The sequence below is a fragment of the Eretmochelys imbricata genome, chromosome 4 (genome assembly GCF_965152235.1).
Source record: "Eretmochelys imbricata isolate rEreImb1 chromosome 4, rEreImb1.hap1, whole genome shotgun sequence".
Classification (NCBI taxonomy): domain Eukaryota; kingdom Metazoa; phylum Chordata; order Testudines; family Cheloniidae; genus Eretmochelys; species Eretmochelys imbricata.
The window spans coordinates 4,782,545-4,807,419 of record NC_135575.1 but is presented as its reverse complement, the minus strand read 5'-3'; the positions used below and the strand labels follow the sequence as shown (position 1 = coordinate 4,807,419).

General features: G+C 40.3%; 1 protein-coding gene across 1 annotated transcript in view; it reads left to right on the top strand.

The window, feature by feature from the left end:
- Positions 1-24,875, top strand: part of TNKS (tankyrase) — a 280,881-nt gene that overhangs the window by 124,829 nt on the left and 131,177 nt on the right. The window contains exons 4-5 of the mRNA XM_077814807.1: positions 10,627-10,663; positions 11,518-11,593. Coding sequence (XP_077670933.1) covers positions 10,627-10,663; positions 11,518-11,593 — 113 coding nt within the window. The remainder of the gene's footprint in view (positions 1-10,626; positions 10,664-11,517; positions 11,594-24,875) is intronic.

Here is a 24,875-nt window from a genome sequence, read left to right as displayed (position 1 = left end):
TTCTCCCCAAGGAGGTCAGCCACAAATTTAATTAATGCATTATTTTTTTTGATGAGCATCATCAGCATGGAAGCATGTCCTCTGGAATGGTGGTCGAAGCATGTAGACACATATGACTGTTTAGCATATCTGGCGGGTAAATACCTTGCAATGCTTGCTACAAAAGTGCCATGCGAAAGCCTGTTCTCACTTTCAGGTGACATTATAAATAAGAAGCGGGCAGCATTATCTCCCGTAAATGTAAACAGACTTGTTTGTCTTCGGGATTGGCTGAACAAGTAGTAGTACTGAGTGGACTTGTAGGCTGTAAAGTTTTATATTGTTTTGCTTTTGAGTGCAGTTATGTAACAAAAAGGTCTACATTTGGAAGTTGCACTTTCACAATTAAAGAGATTGCACTACAGTACTTGTATGAGAAAAATACTATCTTTTTTGTTTGCCATTTTTACAGTACAAATACTAGGAATAAAAAATAAATATAAAGTGAGCACTGTCTACTTCATATACTGTGTTGTAATGGAAATAAGTATATTTGAAAATGTAGAAAAACATACCCAAAAATATTTAATAAATTTTAATTGGTATTCTGTTATTTAACAGTGTGATTAAAACTGCGATTAATCATGATTATTTTTTTAATTGTGATTAATTTCTTTGAGTTAATTGTGTGAGTTAACTGCAATTAAAAGATAGCCCTAGTTTTCAGCCCTGTAATATTAGAACACTACCACAACCTCATGCTTCCTGGACTATTAAAACACCTTCTCATGACTTAATGCTGTATTTTACTCTCTTTGCTTGCTTTAGAGCAGGGATAATCATATGGGAAAATGGAAATATGTTAGTGGACTATTTTCCATTTCTCCCTGAAAGAGGTTACAGAGAGAATAAACTTTGAGGTTTTGTGGGGGAAAAAATAGATTTTTTTTTTTTAAAGCCAGCTCATGTAGTCTGTGTCAGGGCACTAATTGCTCCCAATTTTAATGAGGTGAATATTTGTTTAAAACTAATTGCTGTAAAAGTATTGGAAAGTATTAAGGGAGACTATGCTAGGCTGGGGAAGACGCTTAAGGAAATCGAGGCTCAGGTGATCTTTAGTGGGATTCTGCCTGTTCCTGGAGAAGGGCAACAAAGGCATGACAAGACTATGACTATCAACAGATGGCTCAGGCAGTGGTGCTAGAAGGAAGGCTTTGGGATGTATGGCCATTGGGAGGCATTCCTGGACAGAGAACAGTTCTCTCGGGATGGACTTCATCTGAGTAGGGAAGGAAATAGACTTCTAGGATGGAGGCTGGCACAACTGATTAAGAGAGCTTTAAACTAGGAATCTGGGGGAGATGGTTGGGAGATGTCCAGATAATCCGCCAGATTTTAGCACTGAGAGGAAAGAAAACAAAGTAAGAGAGCATACAGCCGTGGGTAGGAGAATGTATATAAGGAGGAAGGGCAGTGTGGATACCAGTCTAATAGGTTCTACTGGCTGTAGAATGACCGTGCCTAATAGGCTACAGAATGTGAGCAAGGCCAAACAGCAAAAATGAAGATGTTTGTACACTAATGCGAGGAGCCTAACGGTAACAAAATGGAGGAACTAGAGGTACTGGTGCAGGAAGTGAAACCAGATATTCTAGGGATAACAGAAACATGGTGGAATAGTAGTCATGACTGGACTACAGGTATTGAAAGGTATGTGCTGTTTAGGAAAGACCAAAATAAAGGTAAAGGTGGTGGAGCATTGTATATCAATGATGAGGTAGAATGTAAAGAAATAAGAAGCGATGGAATGGATAAGACAGAGTCCGTCTGGGCAAAAATTACATTGGGGAAGAAAACTATTAGAGCCTCCCCTGGGATAGTGCTTGGGGTGTGCTATAGACCGCCGGGATCTAATATGGATATGGATAGAGCCGTTTTTAATAAAGTAAATACTAATGGAAACTGTGTGATCATGGGAGACTTTAACTTCCCAGATATAGACTGGAGGACGAGTGCTAGTAATAATAATAGGGCTCAGATTTTCCTAGATGCGATAGCTGATGGATTCCTTCATCAAGTAGTTGCTGAACCGACAAGAGGAGATGCCATTTTAGATTGGGTTTTGGTGAGAAGTGACGACCTCCTAGAAGAAATGGTTGTAGGGGACAATCTTGGCTCAAGTGATCATGAGCTAATTCAGTTCAAACGGAACGGAAGGATTAACAAAAATAAATCTGCAACTAGGATTTTTGATTTCAAAAGGGCTGACTTTCAAAAATTAAGGAAATTAGTTAGGGAAGTGGATTGGATTGAAGAATTTATGGATCTAAAGATAGAGGAGGCCTGGGATTATTTTAAATCAAAGCTGCAGAAGCTATCGGAAGCCTGCATCCCGAGACAGAGGAAAAAATTCATAGGCAGGAGTTGTAGACCAAGCTGGATGAGCAAGCATCTCAAAGAGGTGATTAAGAAAAAGCAGAAAGCATACAGGGAGTGGAAGAAGGGAGGGATCAGCAAGGAAAGCTACCTTATTGAGGTCAGAACATGTAGGGATAAAGTGAGACAGGCTAAAAGTCAAGTAGAGTTGGACCTTGCAAAGGGAATTAAAACCAATAGTAAAAGGTTCTATAGCCAGATAAATAAGAAGAAAACAAAGAAAGAAGAAGTGGGACCGCTAAATACTGAGGATGGAGTGGAGGTCAAGGGTAATCTAGGCATGGCCCAATATCTAAACAAATACTTTGCCTCAGTCTTTAATAAGACTAAAGAGGCTCTTAGGGATAATGGTAGCATGACAAATGGGAATGAGGATATGGAGGTAGATATTACCATATCTGAGGTAGAAGTGAAACTCAAACATCTTAATGGGACTAAATTGGGGGGCCCAGATAATCTTCATCCAAGAATATTAAAGGAATTGGCACATGAAATTGCAAGCCCATTAACAAGAATTTTTAATGAATCTGTAAACTCAAGGGTTGTACCGTATGATTGGAGAATTGCTAACATAGTTCTTATTTTTAAAAAAGGGAAAAAAAAGTGATCCAGGTAACTATAGGTCTGTTAGTTTGACATCTGTAGTATGCAAGGTCTTGGAAAAAAATCTGAAGGAGAAGGTAGTTAAGGACGTTGAAGTCAATGGTAAATGGGACAAAATACAAGATGGTTTTACAAAAGGTAGATCGTGCCAAACCAACCTGATCTCCTTCTTTGAGAAAGTAACAGATTTTTTTAGACAAAGGAAACGCAGTGGATCTAATTTACCTTGATTTCAGTAAGGCGTTTGATACCGTGCCACATGGGGAATTATTAGTTAAATTGGATAAGATGGGGATCAATATGAAAATTGAAAGGTGGATAAGGAATTGGTTAAAGGGGAGACTATAACGGGTCCTACTGAAAGGTGAACTGTCAGGCTGGAGGTAGGTTACCAGTGGAGTTCCTCAGGGATCAGTTTGGGACCAATCTTATTTAATCTTTTTATTACTGACCTCGGCACAAAAAGTGGGAGTGTGCTAATAAAGTTTGCGGATGATACAAAGCTGGGAGGTATTGCCAATTTAGAGAAGGACAGGGATATCCTACAGGAGGATCTGGATGACCTTGTAAACTGGAGTAATAGTAATAGGATGAAATTTAATAGTAAGAAGTGTAAGGTCATGCATTTAGGGATTAATAACAAGAATTTTATTTATAAGCTGGGGACGCATCAATTAGAAGTAACGGAGGAGGAGAAGGGCCTTGGAGTATTGGTTGATCATAGGATGACTATGAGCTGCCAATGTGATATGGCCGTGAAAAAAGCTAATGCGGTCTTGGGATGCGTCAGGAGAGGTATTTCCAGTAGGGATAAGGGGGTTTTAGTACTGTTATACAAGGCATTGGTGAGACCTCACCTGGAATACTGTGTGCAGTTCTGGTCTCCCATGTTTAAGAAGGATGAATTCAAACGAACAGGTACAGAGAAGGGCTACTAGGATGATCCGAGGAATGGAAAACTTGTCTTCTGAAAGGAGACTCAAGGAGCTTGGCTTGTTTAGCCTAACTAAAAGAAGGTTGAGGGGAGATATGATTGCTCTCTCTATAAATATATCAGAGGGATAAATACCAGAGCGGGAGAGGAATTATTTAAGCTCAGTACCAATGTGGACACAAGAACAAATGGATATAAACTGGCCACCAGGAAGTTTAGATTTGAAATTAGACAAAGGTTTCTAACCATCAGAGGAGTGAAGTTTTGGAATAGCCTTCCAAAGGAAGCAGTGGGGGCAAAAGATCTATCTGGCTTTAAGATTAAACTCGATAAGTTTATGGAGGAGATGGTATGATGGGATAACATGTTTTTGGTAATTAAATATTCATGGTAAATAGGCCCAGTGGCCTGTGATGGGATGTTAGATGGGGTGGGATCTGAGTTACCCAGGAAAGAATTTTCTGTAGTATCTGGCTAGTGAATCTTGCCCATATGCTTAGGGTTTAGCTGATCGCCATATTTGGGATCGGGAAGGAATTTTCCTCCAGGGCAGATTGGAAGAGGCCCTGGAGGTTTTTCGCCTTCCTCTGTAGCATGGGGCATGGGTCACTTGCTGGAGGATTCTCTGCTCCTTGAAGTCTTTAAAACACGATTTGAGGACTTCAAGAGCTCAGACATAGGTGAGAGGTTTTTTTTGAAGGAGTGCTGGGTGAAATTCTGTGGCCTGCGTTGTGCAGGAGGTCCAGACTAGATGATCATAATGGTCCCTTCTAACCTAAATATCTATGAATCTATGGAAAGCTGTTTTAAGAAACTAACATTCATTAAAAGAATGTTGCATGTATATTTGCCCATTACTTGCATCTAGGTCTGCAAGATCCTGCGATATCGGACTCTAAAGTTTATTGCCTTTTCTGGTTTTTTTGGAGATATTTTTATGTCTTCTCTAAGCTCTGTGCTTTTGGACTGATGGTAACCAAGGCTAATTTACAGGTAGAGAGACACAAACAATAGTCCCAATAAATCTTTTAAAAACGTCATGAAAATTTTCTAGAATACTTTGTCACATATGATATACCGAATACACGAGTTGTGTGAAAGTTTTATCATCACTCATTTAGGAATGATCTGCATAACTCTTTTGTAGCTTCAGCACTTTTGAATAGTGTGTCCATTCCAAACTGTCACTGATAAACACCTTAGACCAAGATTTTCCAAAATAGGAGCCTAAAGTGAGACTTCTTACTCCGTGTTTAGACTCCTAAATAAGTGACCCGGGGTGAAATCCTGGCCTCTTGAAGTCAAAAGTAAAACTCCCATTGATTTCAGTGAGACCATGATTTTCACCCCGATTTTTCAAAAGTGGCTTATCATTCAATAGCTCCCATTGATGCATGTAAATGCTCTTGGGTGCTCAGCCCCTCTTTAAATCAGGTCAGGGCTCAGGAAATTATTCCTGTTTGGGGCAGTCAGTGGGACTTTAAGCACTCATTTAATTTATGTGTATGCTTAAGCTTGTAAATAGAGCCCTTAATTCAGGAAAGCACTTTACTGTGGAGTGAGGAGTCCAGCTTTAGTCATCTAAGTTTGAAAAATCTTATCCTTTTATAACACTAACACATCATATATTCTCAATAATATGCTTGTCTGTAACAAACCACACAGAAGTGATCAACTCCATGCTGCTAAAAGACAAAACAAAGTCATCTTTATTGCAACGTTAGAAAATCAAGAATTCAGATTCGGGAAATGGGAAGGTCCTGAATCTACAAGAGCAATTGATTTCCCTGGGCTATATGTGCATGGATCTCATTCCAGGATTGTGGCCTATGGCTGCATGCTTGACTCTGAATCTTTGTTTGAATGTCTCAAAAATGAACTCTCATTAAAATATGTGCAATAATATAGACATTTCAATTATTTGGAATTTCAGACTTTGATTTAGTTTAAAGAAAACTATTCAAATTTAAAATCAACATAAAGGAAAAAAGATATTGGTTTTTTATTTTGGTTTGAATATTTGACAGGAATTTTTTTTCCTCATCCTTTTTCTCAGATGTTAATGAGCTGGCGTCTTACACAGTGTACTCATCTTTATGTTTGCAAAATTAAAATAGGGATTTATACATGGGACTAGATCTGACCATAAAAGTGGCCTACGCTTTCAGTAATATGGCATGGTTGCAATAACATATTATACATATTTAATGTTTTTTTAATCCCACTTAATTTTTCAATTCCTAGAAAACATTTTAACCCATGTATTTTCTCCATCATTCATTGCTGTTTTCTTTGACTGTAATTGCCTGGTTTCATCCATAACTGATCTGTTGCTAGTCTTTATCTGGATTTAAGAGCTTTTCTTCAGTGGGAAAAGCTAACGTGGTAACTAACTCATGGTATAATCCTAATGTTGACAAGGCATTTGTAGTTATTAGCTAGTGCTAACATGTTAAAACTGCAACTGTCTTGTCCACGCTAACATGTTTACAGTGCGTTAGCAGCAGTGAAATACAAAACAAAACATTTTTCCCCTTAGAGTGCACACATTTTCACAGTATGCTCTTTTAAATGAAAAGACCTGTTAGGTGCCAGAATTGCTCATCTTCACTGAAAAGGCACCAGAGAGCACTACAATCTTATCCCATACATACAGGCAGTTCTGCAGCTGCAGTTTTAATTGTTTGGCTTAAAAGTTTAAAATTGTTTTGGCGATGCAATATTCTGGAAGACTGATTCATTTTGTTGATATTCTCTAGGATGTGGCATTTAAAAAGAAACCGTTTTATGCTGCCACTAGATAGTGGTCTTTGGACACCAAGGTATGGATACTAAATTGTATTCAGGAAGTTCTGGCTCATGTTTCTGCAGCACTCTTGTGCTGTATTCTGCTTTAATTATAAAATTCTGTGGATGCCTCAAGTAATTAAAAGCCTGAATTAAATATCAAAATAAAATAATATGATTGGATCGTTATTCCTTGCATTTATTTTGAAATATAATTCAATTTACTTTATGCTGCCTCCCAAAATTTCAGTATGATTCAGATATTTGTATTGTAAGCCATAATTATATAACAGAAGATGTCTGTGAAGAAAATGGAACTCTTGATAGCCTGGCAAAGAACTGCAGTTTTTGTCGTCTGGCAATGCCTGGGAAGCGATTTGGGGGTTTGGTAGCTACCAGGTGGTTCAATGAGTTTAGCTATAAAAGCTTTGGGTTTTGGGGTTTTTCTAGTGATAATGCATAACATCAACGTAAAGCATATAAACAAAAGGCTGAATCCACTGGTATGGGTGGAAATGATGTAAAGATGACCCCTATTGGAGATCAGCACGGTATTTGTCAGGCTATGTTGTATTCCTGTCTTTACTATCAGAATCTAACTACTATATTACTCTCAACCTTGGTTCGTGCTGTCAAGATCATTGGCACTGACACTGTGCCTGGAAGGAATTTTTCTTTCTTCCAAAGCTGAGAATTGCTAAGGAATTTGAAAGAGCAACTCATGCTCCACTATCTAAATCTTGTGAAGATTGAGCATTACTATGTGAAGCCATAAATCTCAGCCTACCCAAAGTTAATTTGTTTGTTTGGTCCAAGTTTGTCTTACAATTTTTAAAAATCAGTTTGCAAGGCGGATGGTCTGAGTTTTTGTATTTCAATTCTAAACTTTAGTGTTTAATAACATGAGTATGTATATTCTAAAAAAAGTACTTTGCAAACATATTTATCATTATATACATGGGACCAAATGGTGCGGTCTGTGTCCGGGTTTTCTTATACAAATTGGTGTAGCAAGTGCTTACTTCTTTTTTGGATCATAGTTCATGGCAAAGCATGCCGTTCAGATTAGATACGTTTTTTAGAACAATGAAGTTGCACTCATTTAAAGAGGATTTTTTTCCTAATGCATAGTGCAGGAAAGCTGTGACAAATTTTAAGACTCTCTTGTCTTGGTTTTGGTATGAAGACCTCTTTTATCTGTAAATATCTCTGATTTTATTAAAAATAATTCATGTACTTAGTTAAATCAAGCTACCTAATCCTAGATTTCTTTCTGTTAGAAATATTTCATTGTATTCAAGCTCTTTGGGACAGAGAGAGGGCTCTTGTTTGAACGGCATCTAGCAAAATATTATTTAACTTCGGGACCTTTGGGTACGACTATAAATCCAGTCAGGACTGGAGCTCCTTTGTGGTAGGCGCTGTGCCATCACTGATGAAGAGCGCACAATCTGCAAGGTGGGCCCCCCATTTGAGTAGGGCTGCTAAGAGTCACTGCTGGAAATGATATATAATAACAAACAGCATCAAGCCATTTTTCTAGTGTCCAGAATTTTTTTGTCATTGTTGCTTTATTTGTGTAACAAAATGTAAATTATTTGATTCGGAAGTCAATCAGCACTTTTGATTCTGCATTGATTAGAAGTACTGTAATTATGCCCAGTGTTTTGTTTACACTGTGCTAAGAATGTTCTGGTTTAACTTGGATTTAAACTTGGAGAGTGGTCAGTTTGGACGAGCTATTACCAGCAGGAGAGTGAGTCTGTGTGTGTATGGGGGTGGGTTTTTGGAGGGGGGTGAGGGAGTGAGAGAACCTGGATTTGTGCAGGAAATGGCCTAACTTGATTATCATGCACATTGTGTAAAGAGTTGTCACTTTGGATGGGCTATCACCAGCAGGAGAGTGAATTTGTGTGGGGGGGTGGAGGGTGAGAAAACCTGGATTTGTGCTGGAAATGGCCTAACCTGACGATTACTTTAGATAAGCTATTACCAGCAGGACAGTGGGGTGGGAGGAGGTATTGTTTCATATTCTCTGTGTATATATAAAGTCTGCTGCAGTTTCCACGGTATGCATCTGATGAAGTGAGCTGTAGCTCACGAAAGCTCATGCTCAAATAAATTGGTTAGTCTCTAAGGTGCCACAAGTACTCCATTTCTTTTTGCGAATACAGACTAACACGGCTGTTACTCTGAAACCTGTGCTAAGAATGAGGCATATGTTGTGTTGTGGCTTGAAAAAATCCCCTCACCAGTGGTAACTAGGAAACTTCTCTGGGTGAATTTGGAGAGCAGCAGGGAGACCTAGCCATTGGTTGTTTTTTTGTTGGGTTTTTTTTTTTTCCAGCGTTCAAATCTTCCTTACAAGCATGTTTCTGTGAATGTTCCAAAAATTACTCTAATCTTGTTTTCCTAAGTCAAGCAGTCACCTTCAGTGCCCCTGCTGGTGATTTAAATTTTGTAATTAACTCAACTTGGTCCATTACACTGCTGCTATTCAGAATCCTATAGACAGCCATGAAACTGTAAAGAACTGTGTCCGTTTCACTCTGCTGCTGGTTGGAAAAGCTAAAAGCGATGGCAGAAATAGACACTAAGTTATTCACAAGGGAAGATGACCCAAGCACTTCTTCTCCCAACAGTTAGGATCTGGGTTGGGGAGGGAGAAAAAGAACTCAACTCTTCTAGGGGATGTTGATTGGCATCTTCCTACTTATCAGCTGCCTAGGGTGGGATTTTCGCAGGTGCTCAGTGTAAGTCTGACTGCTCGCATTGAAGTTAACAGGAGTTTCACCAGAGGCTGGTATAAATAAATGTGGGTGGTAGTAGGCTTTTTAGCAGGGCCTTGCCTTCATACCTCACTCATGCAGGAGAATGCTATATCCCATTTTTTTTCGTATCTGCCTTTGGATGGTTGCTTTAATCCTCTGGCTAGTAGGAGTCTAGGACATTTTCCAAACCCTGCATTAAGCGTTCCTGGAATGTCCTACTTTCAGAGCGTTTGCTGAGGATGTTTAAAAGTGAGTTTCCTAATTCTGAATATAACTTTGCTTAGATTTATAATTAACATGTATAGTTGTGATTGAGCTTCACTGAATGTCATCTCATTTGCGGTGAGGTGCCAGAACAGCTCATCTTCACCGTGTGCTCTTTTCACTTAAAATATTCAGGAGATTCAATTTTTAAAGTGTACCACAACCATTCATGTGATTTTTTTTTTTTTTTTTTTTTATGATTTAAGAACATGCTCGCTGCAATTAAATGCAAGTTCGAAACTACGACTTTCAGAGAGTTTGTGCCTTTTGGGGTATATTTTATATTTTGAGTGTGTGGTTTTCCTGAAGTCTAGAAAAGGTTTCAGAAGTTCGGATTTTGGGAATTTTCTAAGCCTTTACGAGCTATTGCTGTTTGTAAGGACCTTGAATAATAATATTGAACTTCAAAAATAAACTGCCTTAGAAACTGGTAATTTGTACCTTTTAAAGAGCCATAATGCCTTGCTTTTTTGTCTCAGAATTTATTATGCTTCACAAGTATACTGTGTCCTACTGAATAGGAAAGTGGGGGCGGGGACATTGTCTTCAGCTGGCATACTGTTATCAGAGGGAATGTGTTTCTGGACACAAGATTTAGCATTCATTGGTTGTCTGAAGAAAGCCATTTCATCTGAGGATTGGATAAGAAGCTGTGTCAATTTTCTGCCCGTCTCCAAGGCACTGGTGATGCTGCCTTCACAAGCTGGCTAACGTCACAGCTCCATCACCCAGCAGGGTGTGGGCTCTTTTTTTTCTCCTCTTCTCTGTTTTAATTCTGTATTTGCTTCCTATTGCATTTCTTAATCTGTCTTCTGCCAAATGCTAACAGCATGATATTTTGCAATCATTTAGGTGAATACAAGAAGGACGAACTCCTGGAAGCTGCTAGGTAAGTGCTGCTTAGAATACAAAGCATATTTTGGTGATGGGAAGAGATGAGGAAAAGGGGCTTTTATAAACTGTAATGTTTTGCATTGCCTTCTATGAAATGATGCAGATAAACCAGTTTATTAGAATAAATCTCTTTGGACTTACAGTCTGTTATAAATAGAAAAGTCTATTTATTTAATTGAAATCCCCCAATATGATGCTTATAAGGTTAATATTAATTGAGTTCTTGCCTTAAGCTGCTAGAAATCCTATTTACCATTTAATGATTGTCCTTTTTAGGTGGAAATTGCATGTTGTTGGAGTATTTCCTTTTTTGTTTCACCATCTGAAAGCTTTATTTTCAAAATGTTTCCTACCAAAACACAGCCTAGAGAAGCAAGAGCGAAAGGTGTAAAGTTCAGTCTAATATTCTAGAAATGATTTTATTCTTTTTCTTTGACAGCTTGTAAAACAGTTATCCTTATACTGTAATTTCCCATTCAATAACATTTTAAAATGTTATTTTTAGCAATATATAGTGATATTTGGCATGTGATCTGAAGAATAAGTTAACTACTAATTCAGAAAATGGCTTTCAGCAGATCAGTAAAACTGGCTAAAGGAAAGATCCTATTATAAGGCTGAAGAAATAGACATTCAGAAATTTTTTTTGCATGATCTATTGTGGATTTAATAGCAAATAAAAGAATATTCAGATTTCATCAGCAGTTCTAAAACACTTAAGAGATATTTTGCAAATTGACATATTTTCCACTCTCTGCTTTGAAGAATAGCAATATACACTATGTTAATATGAAACTTCTTATCAAATCTTTTACAAAGGGAAATGTCTCCCCCCCCCACCCCTTGCAGGAGCGGTAATGAAGAAAAACTAATGGCTTTATTGACTCCTTTAAATGTGAACTGCCATGCAAGTGATGGGCGGAAAGTAAGTTAATATCTATTTAATATTTTTACAGTTTTAGAGAGGTAAATGTGAACACTCTGAAATGCAGATATATAAACCAGGACAGAGGATACGGCTGAATTCTAAATGATGTGTTTTCACCATGAAATTAAATGCTGCCATACTTGATACTGGCAGCTGTGGCAGACGGACAGAGCCAGTGGACCATGAATTTTGAGCCTGCCTTTTCTTTTAAATGTCAGGTACTGTGTTGTATAGAAAATGAGATGGCAGAGTCTTCAAGAATAAGAACAAAATGTAACATGTTAGACTGTTAATAAAATAGCTAAAGGAACAGAGGATCGTTTACTGTCTCTACATTATACTTAGGGGTTCTCAAACTGGAGGTCACGAGGTTATTATGTGGGGGGTCACGAGCTGTCAGCCTCCACCCCCAAACCCTGCTTCACCTCCAGCATTTATAATAGTGTTAAATTATAAAAAAAAAGTGGTTTTTAATTTATAAGGGGGGTCACACTCAGAGGCTTGCTGTGTGAAAGGGCTCATCAGTACAGAAGTTTGAGCCACTGCATTACATGGTGTGGCTATCCCATTTGGGGGAGAGGGGGGGATTCTTCGGTAGAGGAAGTTGGCTCTCATAGGCCCTAATACCTTGCCAGTTAAAGCTGACAGTGTGTAAATGAGATTAGCACTGACTGAATTTTCTTAACTTTGACATTGCATTGTTTGGCTTGGCTGTAGTTTTATTTATTAGGGATGCTGAATGAAAGAAAATAAGGATTATTTGGAATTAGGGGAACGGAAGAGCATAGACAACTAAGGCAAAATGCTGGCAAGACTTTTAGGATATGTTCATGTAAATTACATAATGTGCATCTGGCTACTTAATTTCTATGCTTAATGTCCTTAGGGTTTCATGATTTATGATGATAGACATTCACGTTAACAGACACAGATTTGTCTAGCTTTCTAGGTTTACAGACTTTGGTGGCTATTTTTAAGTATATGTTGGAATTTTCTTAATATATGTAGCTTAGAAAATCTGTCACATGCAATTGTACATCACACTCTGAAGAGTTTGAGTTGATCCAGTAAATAAGTATTTCAGACCGAAAAGTATGTATTTTAAATTCTTACTGTTTTTAAAAGTATTTTCAATGCAATCTCTTTTTTTTATTTATTTTTTTTTTTAATTTTTTTAAGTGTAATAAAACTGCTGACCCAGATCTGCAGCTGGGGTAAATGGGCACAGCTCTATTGAAGCCAATGGAGTTATGCAGATTTACACTAGCCAAGAATCTGGTCCACTTTATTCATAGGGAAAATATTCCTTGCCTTACCATTGCAGAGCGCCTGCTGTTTGCTACTAGAATGTTGCTTCGTTTGTTAAAATATGCCGACAGACCTTTACAGGCATCAATGTGATTAACAAAAAGAACAGGAGGACTTGTGGCACCTTAGAGACTAACCAATTTATGTAAGCATAACCTTTGTGAGCTTGAGCTGTAGCTCACGAAAGCTCATGCTCTAATAAATTGGTTAGTCTCTAAGGTGCCACAAGTCCTCCTGTTCTTTTTGCGGATACAGACTAACACGGCTGCTCTTGTGAAATGTGATTAATGTTTGCTTAAATGAAACAAGTAACTTTTTAATAGAAAAATTAAAATTGCAATATCTAGAAACATTAAAAAATTTAGTGTTTTCCTTCTACAATCCGTATTTTAAATATTACGGGTTGTTGTCAATAATTGAACCCTTCTGAATCTTGGTAGAACAAGCTATTTAAGCAATTAAGTTTAAGACCCATTAAAAAAGAGTATAAGCATATGAAAATGGCCATACTGGGTCAGACCAAGGGTCCATCCAGTCCAGTATCCTGTCTTCCAACAGTGGCCAATGCCATGTGCCCCGGGGGAATGAACAAAAAAGGTAATCGTCAAGTGATCCATCCCCTGTTGCCCATTCCCAGCTTCTCGCAAACAGAGGCTAGGGACACCATCCCTGACCATCCTGGCTAATAACCACTGATGGACCTCTCCTCCATGAACTTACAGTTCTTTTTTGAATTCTGTTATAGTCTCGGCCTTCACGACATCCTCTGGCAAGGAGTTCCATAAGTGTGTTGTGTGGGGAAAAAATGCTTCCTTTTGTTTGTTTTAAACCTGCTGTGTATTAATTTCATTTGGTGACCTCTAGTTCTTGTGTTATGAGAAGGAGTAAATAACACTTCCTTATTTACTTTCTCCACAAGAATCATGATTTTATAGTCCTCAATCGTATCCCCCCCTTAGTCGTCTCTTTTCTAAAATGAAAAGTCCTAGTCTTATTAATCTCTCCTCATACGGAAGCTATTCCACACCCCTAATCATTTTTGTTGCCCTTTTCTGAACCTTTTCCAGTTCTAGTATATCTTTTTTGAGATGGGGCGACCACATCTGCACACAGTATTCAAGCGACAATATGATATTTTCTGTCTTATTATCTATCCCTTTCTTAATGATTCCCAACGTTGTTTACTTTTTTGACTCCCGCTGCACATTGAGTGGATGTTTTCAGAGAACTATCCACAGTGATTCCAAGTTCTTTCTTGAGTGGTAACAGCTAATTTAGACCCCATCATTTTATATGTATACTGGGGATTATGCTTTCCAATGTACATTACTTATCAACATTGAATGTAATCTGCCATTTTGTTGACCAGTCACGCAGTTTTGTGAGATCCCTTTTGTAGTTCTTCGCAGTCTGCCTGGGACTTAACTATCTTGCGTAGTTTTGTATCATCTTCAAATTTTGCCTCCTCACTGTTTACCCCCTTTTCCAGATCATTTACGAATATGTTGAATAGGACTCGTCCCAGTACAGACCCCTGGAGGACACCACTATTTACCTCTCTCCAGTAATGCAGTATTTTGTCCTGATACATGGGGATCTATGATGTACTCCCTATGTGTTTATTATAAAGATATAACTCACCGTTTGTGTTTTTAAAAAGATAAGACAGATCTGTTTAGATGGAGTATTATTTAAATATGTATAAAATACTGTTTTGTCATAGCTGAGTAGTAAGACACACAAATCAACAACACATTTCTGGTTGAGAATTTGAGCCCCATCACTACTGATATGAGGCCAAAGGTAGGATTGCGACTTTGGTCAACAAGACCAATGATCCCTCAGAAATATACTGTCTAGAATTTGTGTTGCCATGAAATAAAAATTAGATGTAAGGAAAAAGTTACTCATTTGGTTAGTAGCCATCTTTGAATGGTATGACAGCACTTGAGTTAACACAAAAGCTTAATTTAAGTCCAAGGTTCAGGACGCACATCAGAGTTAGAAGTAAACAATGCTGACATTTAGAGAATACATTGGTTTCTGTGTTTGTCCAGTTCTTGTCAGTGAAAGAACTAGTTGCTGAAAGCATTCTAAGAAATCAGGTGGTTTTCATCCAGATAAGGATAAGATGATTCTGTTAATTGTTAGGACTATGTCCTTTTTGTAATAGTAGTCAGTATCATAAAAATGTGTACCATCGAGTCAGTTTGCTAAATAAATTGAATCCACTCAATCCATTCAATAAATTGAATCCACAGACAAGGCTATTTTGAGACTTTTTTATTTTTCTTTTTTTCAATATTAGTGTGCAGATTGGAAATTCAAGTAGAAGGCATTTTTTATAAGTACAGTGTTGTTCAGCTGAAAGTATTGTATTAGTAGGGTGTGGGTTTTGGGCCCTTTAACAGTGCAAGACTATTTTGTGGGACTTCTGAAGAAGTTTAGATGAACCTGTGGTGCAAATAATTACAGCTGATGGTACATGGACTGTTGTGAGCTAGTGTGTCACCTGGTGTAAGTTGGAGTAGCTACATTGACTCCAGTTGACCTACACTGATTTACACCAACTAAGGATCTAGCACACTGGTTTTTTTTTAATGTTTTACTGTCTAGATAATAGACTGATTTTTCAATCCTTAATGTTTTTCCAAAAAAAACTCTTGGGTATTTCTCTGATTTTAACATTTTTAATGCACCTGTACTAGCGAGGCACAAATTTAATTGTAGGTGAGAAAACTTACACTAACCTCTGTACTTTTGTTTGTTGTTTTTTATTTTTGTGTAACATAAGACATCAGTAGGTTCCATACATTGTGCTCTTTACATTTTAGAATCTGCATACTAAGAGTTGTTGCATTAGAACTACTATTTATGTTTTCTCAAACATTTTTCCTCTAGCTGTTGTTGTCAGAATTTATATTAATGCTTGCTATAATTTTATAGTTTACCCATTTTTTGTCTGTATAATTTTTACGCACCATAAAGAAGATCCAGAGTTGTTCTTCATTGTGAAATTTGTTGATCCTAAAGAGTCCAATTCTTAGTGGACAGGTGTCCCGATCGTAAATAGCATCACAGCTGGCACTGCTAGCCTCTCTCACCACTTTTATGTATTTGTTCAGCATAAAGGCCAAAGATTGAATAGGCAGGGGAAATGAACTATCGTATTACCATAGAGGTGGTCCCTCCAGGTCAAGGTTTAAACACGTTACCTGGATGTTGTGGAGAGGGTCTCACTGCTGAGGCCTGCCTATTACTTCTTCTCTTGATAAACAGAGAACTTCAGTATTCATGGCTGTTGAATTAGTACCTTCCTAAGTGTTTTTAAAGGAATAAATACATGAGAGAGAGAGAGAAAATACATGAAACAAAAAACACGCATCTGCTAAAGCACTCCCAAGATTGTGGTTATCTTCAGTACCAAAGATTAGTTATAATTTATGAGCTTTATTATGATAGAGTAGAATAAACAACAATATTGCACAGAAGTATCCTCTCACACATTAAACTAGTTTGTGTAACTATTGGTTTGTATATATGTATAGAATTTGTAAGTGTGTGTGTGTGTGTGTGTGTGTAGAGGATACTACACAAGTAACTAAGCTGTACATAGTAAATTTCTTGACAAGACAACTGAAAGCATTATATAGTAGCAGGATTTCACAAGAAACAAATAATAATAAAATATGCCCTTGTATACATGCTTTTCAGAAATTCTGTTGGTTAGAGAGACAAGTCAAGTAGGATCTGTCCCTTCACATCTGTGCCTTCCAGATGGCTGGATACCTCATATCTCTAACCCCTCTTATAGAAATGGATGCAAGTATTCATCTACAGATAGCGCTGCTTGAAGCAGCATCAACTTCAGCGTGGATATTTGCTGCCTTTTGAGGGGGACTACCTCGAATAGTAGCTTTACCTTTTACCCACCACAGACTCAGGGAGCTAGTTCCCACAGATTGCATACAGAGAGCTTTCCACAGGGCCAGCAAAGAGGAGAAATGATGCTATGAAAGCAACGCTTTTGGCCTACCCTCACCTCAAGAATTGCCTAAGAAACAATGTCCACTCATGGTCACAGAGGTGGCCATATAACCTTTAAAATGTACTCCACCTGAAGCTGACTAAAACACTCTTTGTGAAAGAGAACCTGAGTGCTCTGCTGAGGGGGGGCAGAGTGCATACACGCACACGTGAGCAGTTCCCTTTCTCCTTGTCTTCCGGGTCTTGCTCCTCCCTTTCCCCATGGCTTGTTATTTTTCGTATTATATCTGTCTAACTTAAATTTACACGTTTTTGGAGCAGGGAAGTAGTTGTCTAGTCTGTAAAATGCCATGTACACCTGTGGTTCTATATATAAATTACAAAAAATGTTACATTAAAAAGAACACTATTAAGGTTGCAAATCCAAGCACTCCAAAGTTAGGAAATGCCAGAGTTAAGATTACCTGATCACATGCTTTTTTTCCAGAGGACCCCTGCCTTATTCAGTGGAAAGGATAGATAGTGCACACATAATGAATTGCTACTCTGTATTTTGTTTAATCCATATAGGTCAGTGTGTGGCCCCATGCCTTATTTACTGCACACTGTTCAAACCTTGCTCTGAAGACAGTATTATTAATTTCCTCAGGCACTTTTCCATGGCGTTCATCACCATGTAGTACCTGAGTGCCCTTCACAAACACTAATTAATTTTCTGAACTCCCTGTGAGATGAGGGATGACGTTATACCCATTTTACAGAGGGAAACTGAGGCACAAGCACATTAAGATGAAAAAGTATCCACTAATTTTGGGTGCCCAATTTAAGAGATGTTGGGCCTGATTTTTCAGAGTAGTTAGCATTATAACCTTATTATGATATGCGTCTAATTTAGCTGTTGTGCCTTCTGGAGCAGGGAAATCATCTAGTCTGTAAAATGCCATGCACGCTTTATCTATGCCAAGCACAGCTCTTATTGACTTCAGTTGCAGCTGTGCATGCTCAGCATTTCTGCAAATCAGACCCCAGGGTCTCAAGTCAGGCACCCAGAAAATGGGGAACACAATCAGGGACCACCTGTGAAAAGCCTGGTTTAATGTATTTTCCCAGCATCACACAAGAACTCTGTGGCAGAGTCAGGGATGTAACCCAGTTCCCTAGGGCAGCATTTAATAGCTTTAACCATGAGGCCATCCTTTCTCTTCTTGCAACCCCCTGCCTCATTCACTACATACCTTCCAGCCTCTGCAACAAATGAGACCAGTCCCCTTTACTACACAGCCCTGATTAGTTCTCCGAGCACACCTGCCATCTAGAAGAATTAGTATGTATAGTGCACACGCACAAGGGCCATCCTCGTCCAATTTCAGTCTAATCCACTCTTTTACTGCCAAACTAGTGTCTGCCCCCACCCCCCCATACATCTACCAGCTCCCATTCTCCCCCCACCAGGCTTCTTGTCCTAATCTACTCCCTCTGCCGCAGTGCCCCTATTTCCTCAAATCCAGCAATTGTCCTGTCTGTATTTGAGTCAGGCTGCTTCTTCCTGACCCATACTCCCCTGTCATAGTGACACAGGAATGCTTTGCCACATGCGGTCGAGCAGGATTTATGGATTCTATATAGCAAATGCATAGTAAGAAGTCCGGCTCTCGGGTGGGTCCCATATATGCCACTGTGTAGCAGCAATCTGGATATGAGAACCCACCCAGTGTAGTATGTGCATGTACTGGGGGGCAATGGCATGGAAATTACTCCAGTTCTGAAGCTCTAGCAACATCCACAGAGCAGCTGTGATGCTCTGGAGTGACCTTGTGAGGGATGGTGGGAGATTACATCTCTCTCTTCTTCCCATCCACTCCTCCCACCTTCACTGCCTGACTGCTTGGGCTGTAGTATGCGCAGGTCAGGTAAGCAGAAAGTGAACTGTATAAGAAACAGATGAGTTATTCCCTAGCTCCCTAGGGAAAGCTTCCTAGCTGAGTTGGTAAGTTGCTTTGCAAGCTCCTGACCTAGAATACTCGAGGTTGCCAACCCTGTGCATTCCACAATCATGAGATTGACTTAAAATTCATGAAATGTAAAAAAATAATAAATGTTGGGTTCTTCTTCGAGTAGTGTCCCTATGGGTGCTTCACCTCAGGATGAGCATTCATTTGTGTACTCCTGATAGAAGACTTGTCAGCAGTGTCTGCACCTGTGTCCCAGACACTCCTGTGCTCTGGTACAAGAGTATAGAGGGAGGAAGTGGACCACCTACCATTCCAGTTGCTTCTGAGTTGCCTGCTGCTTGAGATGGAGTATCACAATTTCTGTTAGATAGCTATGCAGTTTGCTACCCTTCTTGCTTAATTTTTTCTTTTTCTCAGTATTGTTTTTTTATTTTGTTAGCACAGATTGTGCTTTTTTACGAGGAGGTTTCCCCTTCCCTCCTTTTGCACAATTTGGGCCTTTGTTTTTTTCGGGCCTGGACCTGCGGCTTCAAGTAAGGGTTATGCCTGAGACCACACACTTCAAATCCTGCCAGACCCTCACAGGTTTTTCCCTCACAGCAGCAGACCTTCAGACTGCCTCTGCTGCCTGGGAGAGTCTTACATCTCCTCCATATGTAAGGTCTGCTCGGGTTTCAAAAGCAGATCTAAGGATTTTAGGGAAGACAGGCTAAAACTCTTGTTAGTGGAGCACTCACCGAGACTGATGGGATCTGAGTGATGACACCCCCCTCATTCCCCCTGTACATTGGCCCTCCAGAGAGTTCTGGTGACCATCTCTACTGAGACAGTGAGCAAAGACCCTGGGTGACCTTCAAAACCATCTAGACCAGTGATTCTCAACCTGTAACTTGCAGGCTGCTTGCAGCCCAATCAGCACACACCTGCGGCCCATGTGACGTCCTCTGGGCTGTACAGATAATATATAGAATAAGAATATAATTATAATATAATAATATATATAACGAGAATAAAATTGTCAGACACATAGAAGAACATAAATTGTTGGGCAAAAGTCAACATGGATTCTGTAAAGGGAAATCCTGTCTTACTAATCTATTAGAGTTCTTTGAAGGGGTCAACAAATATGTGGACGAGGGAGATCCAGTGGACATAGTGTACTTAAATTTTCAGAAAGCCTTTCACAAGGTCCCTCACCAAAGGCTCTTACGTAAATTAAGTTGTCATGGGATAAGAAGGAAGATCCTGTCATGGATTGAGAACTGGTTAAAAGACAGGGAGCAAAGGGTAGGAATAAATGGTAAATTTCCAGAATGGAGCGGGGTAACTAGTGGTGTTCCCAAAGGGTCAGTCCTAGGACCAGTCCTATTCAACTTATTCATAAACGATCTGGAGAAAGGGGTAAACAGTGAGGTGGCAAAGTTTGCAGGTGATACTAAACTGCTCAAGATACTTAAGACCAAAGCAGACTGTGAAGAACTTCAAAAAGCTCTCACAAAACTAAGTGATTGGACAACAAAATGGCAAATGAAATTGAATGTGGATAAATGTAAAGTAATGCACACTGGAAAAAACAACCCCAACTATACATACAGTATGTTGGGGGCTAATTTAGCTACGGCTAATCAGGAAAGAGCTCTTGGAGTCATCGTGGATAGTTCTCTGAAGACGTCCACGCAGTGTACAGCGGCAGTCAAAAAAGCAAACAGGATGTTAGGAATCATTAAAAAAGGGATAGAGAATAAGATGGAGAATGTCTTATTGCCCTTATATAAATCCATGGTATGCTCACATCTTGAATGCTGCGTGCAGATGTGGTCTCCTCATCTCAAAAAAAGAAATACTGGCATTAGAAAAGGTTCAGAAAAGGGCAACTAAAATGATTAGGGTTTGGAATGGGTCCCATATGAGGAGAGATTAAAGAGGCTAGGACTTTTCAGCTTGGAAAAGAGGAGACTAAGGTGGGGATATGATAGGTATATCAAATCATGAGCAGTGTGGAGAAGATGAATAAGGAAAAGTTAATTATTTGTTCCCATAATATAAGAACGAGGGGCCACCAAATGAAATTAATGGGCAGCAGGTTTAAAACAAATAAAAGGAAGTTCTTCTTCACTCAGCGCACAGTCAACCCGTGGAACTCCTTGCCTGAGGAGGTTGTGAAGGCTAGGACTATAACAGGATTTGAAAGAGAACTAGATAAATTCATTGAGGTTAAGTCCATTAATGGCTATTAGCCAGGATGGGTAAGGAATGGTGTCCCTAGCCTCTGTCTGTCAGAGGGTGGAGATGGATGGCAGGAAAGAGATTACTTGATCATTACGTGTTAGGTTCACTCCCTTTGGGGCACTTGGCATTGACCACTGTCAGCAGACAGGATACTGGGCTGGATGGACCTTTGGTCTGACCCAGTATGGCCGTTCTTATATATTGTGTGGATGCACCCTACATAACACAGAGATCTGCATATGTGGCCACAATGGTAAATAGGTTGAGAACCACTGATCTAGACCCTCAAAGAAGAAAGAAAGAGGAAGTCCCCCTCCCCCCCCTTTGGTCTGACTCTCGGGAGACCTCGCGTCTGTTACAGGTACTACTGAGGCGCCGATATCTTCCGGTACTGAGATCAAAGCACTGTTTAAGACCATGCTGCACGCTGAGAAGCCGTCAGATAAACCAACTAGAGCGGCACTTACATGAGCACCAGATTCTGTGCCTCGAAAACTCAGGGACTCCAGGCCAAGTCAAAATCCTTATTGATATACCACCTTCAATAGCCAGACATGAAGGATGCACCAATCAGAGACTTGGGTACTGTCTCCTGTACCACCTGACATACTGTCTTCTGAGGTTCCCTGTCTGGCACCTTGGTACCAGTTTGAGACTTCTATCCCATGAGGACCTGGAATCCCGGAAGAACCTAAATCACCATTACTGAGGGATACCAAGAGACATTCCACACTCCTACCATGTCACCTCCTAGAGCCTACTTACCCTCTGCTACCATCTTCAAAACTTGCCCTCCAGTACTGACACTGTCAGAAACCCCTCAAGAAGTCTTTGCGGGTACGGAGAGACCTTTCTAGCTGGTACTGACACAACATGCTCCAGTGCCATCACACCAACAATAATGACTTCTGGTACCCATGCAATTACAGGGCTCTTTTCAGGTCCTAAAACTGACTCGACCACTGGTACCCGAAGCCATTTCTGTCTCCAGTTGACACGGGAGATGACACCTCATCTGATTTTGAGGTGTTTATACAAGATTCCTCCAACTTTCAACCTCCCTCCCTTGAAGTACACCATGAAGAGGAAACTCCTTTCAGGAGATACACCTGGCAAACCTGGCATGGACAACCATGGAAGTCTTTTCCCCTTCATTTATGCTCCATCATGGTGGGCTTGTTGGAATCCGTGGACCGTTTATGGTGACCAGTTCTGCAGGGTCCTGTGTTGTAAGGGGGCACATCAGGAGCAACAACCATCATCCTTGGGTCCTGCTATACAGCGAATCTTATAAATAAGCAAGAATTACCTGAGGAGGAAGAAATATCACCCTCTCAGAGATCCTCCTCCTCACTAGATGAAGCAGTTAGGCTCTGTCCCTCTCACCGTTCCCCCCGTCTTATGCTGACAATTTCAAGGCCTTACGAAATGTGTAGCAGAGACCCTGCATAGTCTGTTGCAGGAGATACGGCATTCCCTGTTGGACATCCTTCATACATTGCCTCAGAGCAAAATTGCCTTGCCCATCAATGATTCTCTGTGATTATGTTCCGTGTGGCAAATTCCAGCTACTATACTACCTACGTGTAAATGGGCTGACAAAAACACTGCATCCCACCCAAAGGCTCAGGATATTTTCTTCTCACCCAACTCCCTACTTGTAGAGAGTTAACAAATGCAACAGACAAAATCTGGATCTGTTTGATGCCAACCAACAAAGCGCTAAAAGGGTAGACCTTCTAGCAAAAGCTACTCCTTGGCCTCGTTGGAGTTCAGGGTAGCCAATTACCAAGCCCTGATGGCAACATATGATTATACAAAGGTTTCCAAGTTTTCATCTTTTATTGAACACCTGCCACAGGATCAGAAAGAACAATTTCTCGCCCTCGTAGTAGCAGGGCAGACAATTGTCAAAGCATTTCCCCAAGACTTGCTCGATGCTGCTGACGCAGTTGCATGCACCGTGGCTACAGCACTAGTCATGCACTAGCCATCTTGGCTGCAGTTCTTTGGTCTGCCCCAGGAAGTACAAACACTGTTGAGACCTTCTCTTTGAGGAACACAATTTTTTTTAATGACACTACGGATGGGTCCCTTCATTCTTTTAGAGACTCCTGGTTGACACTATGATCTCTGTTCATCTAAACCCCTGCAGCAAAGTAAAAAGGACCATAGACCACAGACAGCTCAGTGGATCTCACCCTGTCCACTACCAATCCATGAGAATGGCCACACCTCCCAAGAAGAAGCCCACATTCACTAAGAAAGGACTGTCCTCTACAGCAACTGCCTAGTCAGTGACATCCTCAAAGCGACCATTTTGACCCTTGTCAAGGGTCATGAACTTTCTCCCTCTCTGGATCTTATGCTGCACCTATCCCCCCATATCTTTATGGGGATCATCTCCTATTTTCTACCTTCTTGGGAGCTCATCATCTTGACGGGTGGATACTGGAGATGATTTCTACAGGTTACTGCATCCAGTTCAGCTTCTTTCCATCTCCCACACTCCCGCCTCCCCCACCCCCCCGCGCACTCTCTTCAGGGACCCCTCTCATGTGTGTCTTGTGAGGCAGGAGGTATAATCCTTCCTAACATTAGGGGCGATTGAACCTGTTCCAGTGGACTTTATCGAATAAATATTCTATTCCCAGTACTTCCTTGTTCAGAAGAAAAATGGAGGGGAAGTAGAGATCAATTCTGGACCTCAGGACATTGAGCACCTTTGTTTATTCCCTCTGGTTGAGAATGGTAACCCTAACAGCCATAATTCCCTCTCTGGACCCAAGAGATTGGTTTGTCTCCCTCAACGTCCACCATGCTTATTTTCAAATCTCCATGCATTGCTTGCACAGATGCTTCCTATGTTTTATGTGGGCAGAGACCACTGCCAGTATCACATCTTACCTTTTGGCCTCTCCATTGCCCCACAGTTGTTTACAAAAGTCCCCTTAGCCACCACAGCCCATCTTTGCCCAATGGGAATAATTGTTTTTCCTTACAATTGGCTCCCAAAAGGCCACTTATTTCTTGAGGTACAGACAGCAACCAGGATGCCCCATCTCTGTTCCACTCATTGGACCTCTGCCTCAATATGAAAAGATTTACTCTTTCATCCACCCAACAAATAGACTTCATCACAGCCACTCTGGACTCCTCTAATGCCAGAGCATACTTGCCCCAGGACAGATTTGCCACTAAATCCAGCCTCATCTCAACAATACAATAGCCCGCAAACCACAGCCAGGGCCTGCCTGCAACTTCTGGGCCATGTGGCAACCTGCATGCTTGTGACACCCTTAGCAAGAATACACTGTGTCTTCAGGCCTAGCTGGGAACAGTATACATACACCACCAACAAACAGTCTGTCCACGTGGGAATCATACCTCAGAGAGTCCTTGGTTCTCTACATTGGTGGAAGGTGTGTATGGGAGTTCCATTCTTGCAGCCTCCTCCCACAAGCATTATCACTATAAACACCTCCCTGATTGGCTGGGGTGCACGCTTCCAAAATCTCATAGCTCCTCAGGAAGCGATCTTCTAATACATTGATATGGAGCTCAGAGCAGTTTGCTACACTTGCCAGCACTTCTTACCCCATATAAAGGGCCACTTGATCAGAATAATTGTAGACAACAGAGTAGCAATGTAGTATGTCGGTCGTTGAGAACAAGGAACGTCCCAGTCCTTGTGCACCAAATCTATAAAACTACGGGACTGGTGCATATTACACTGCATACAGATCTCAGTGTCTTATCTACCAGGACTACAGAACAGTGTGGACTTCCTTAGCGTGCATTTC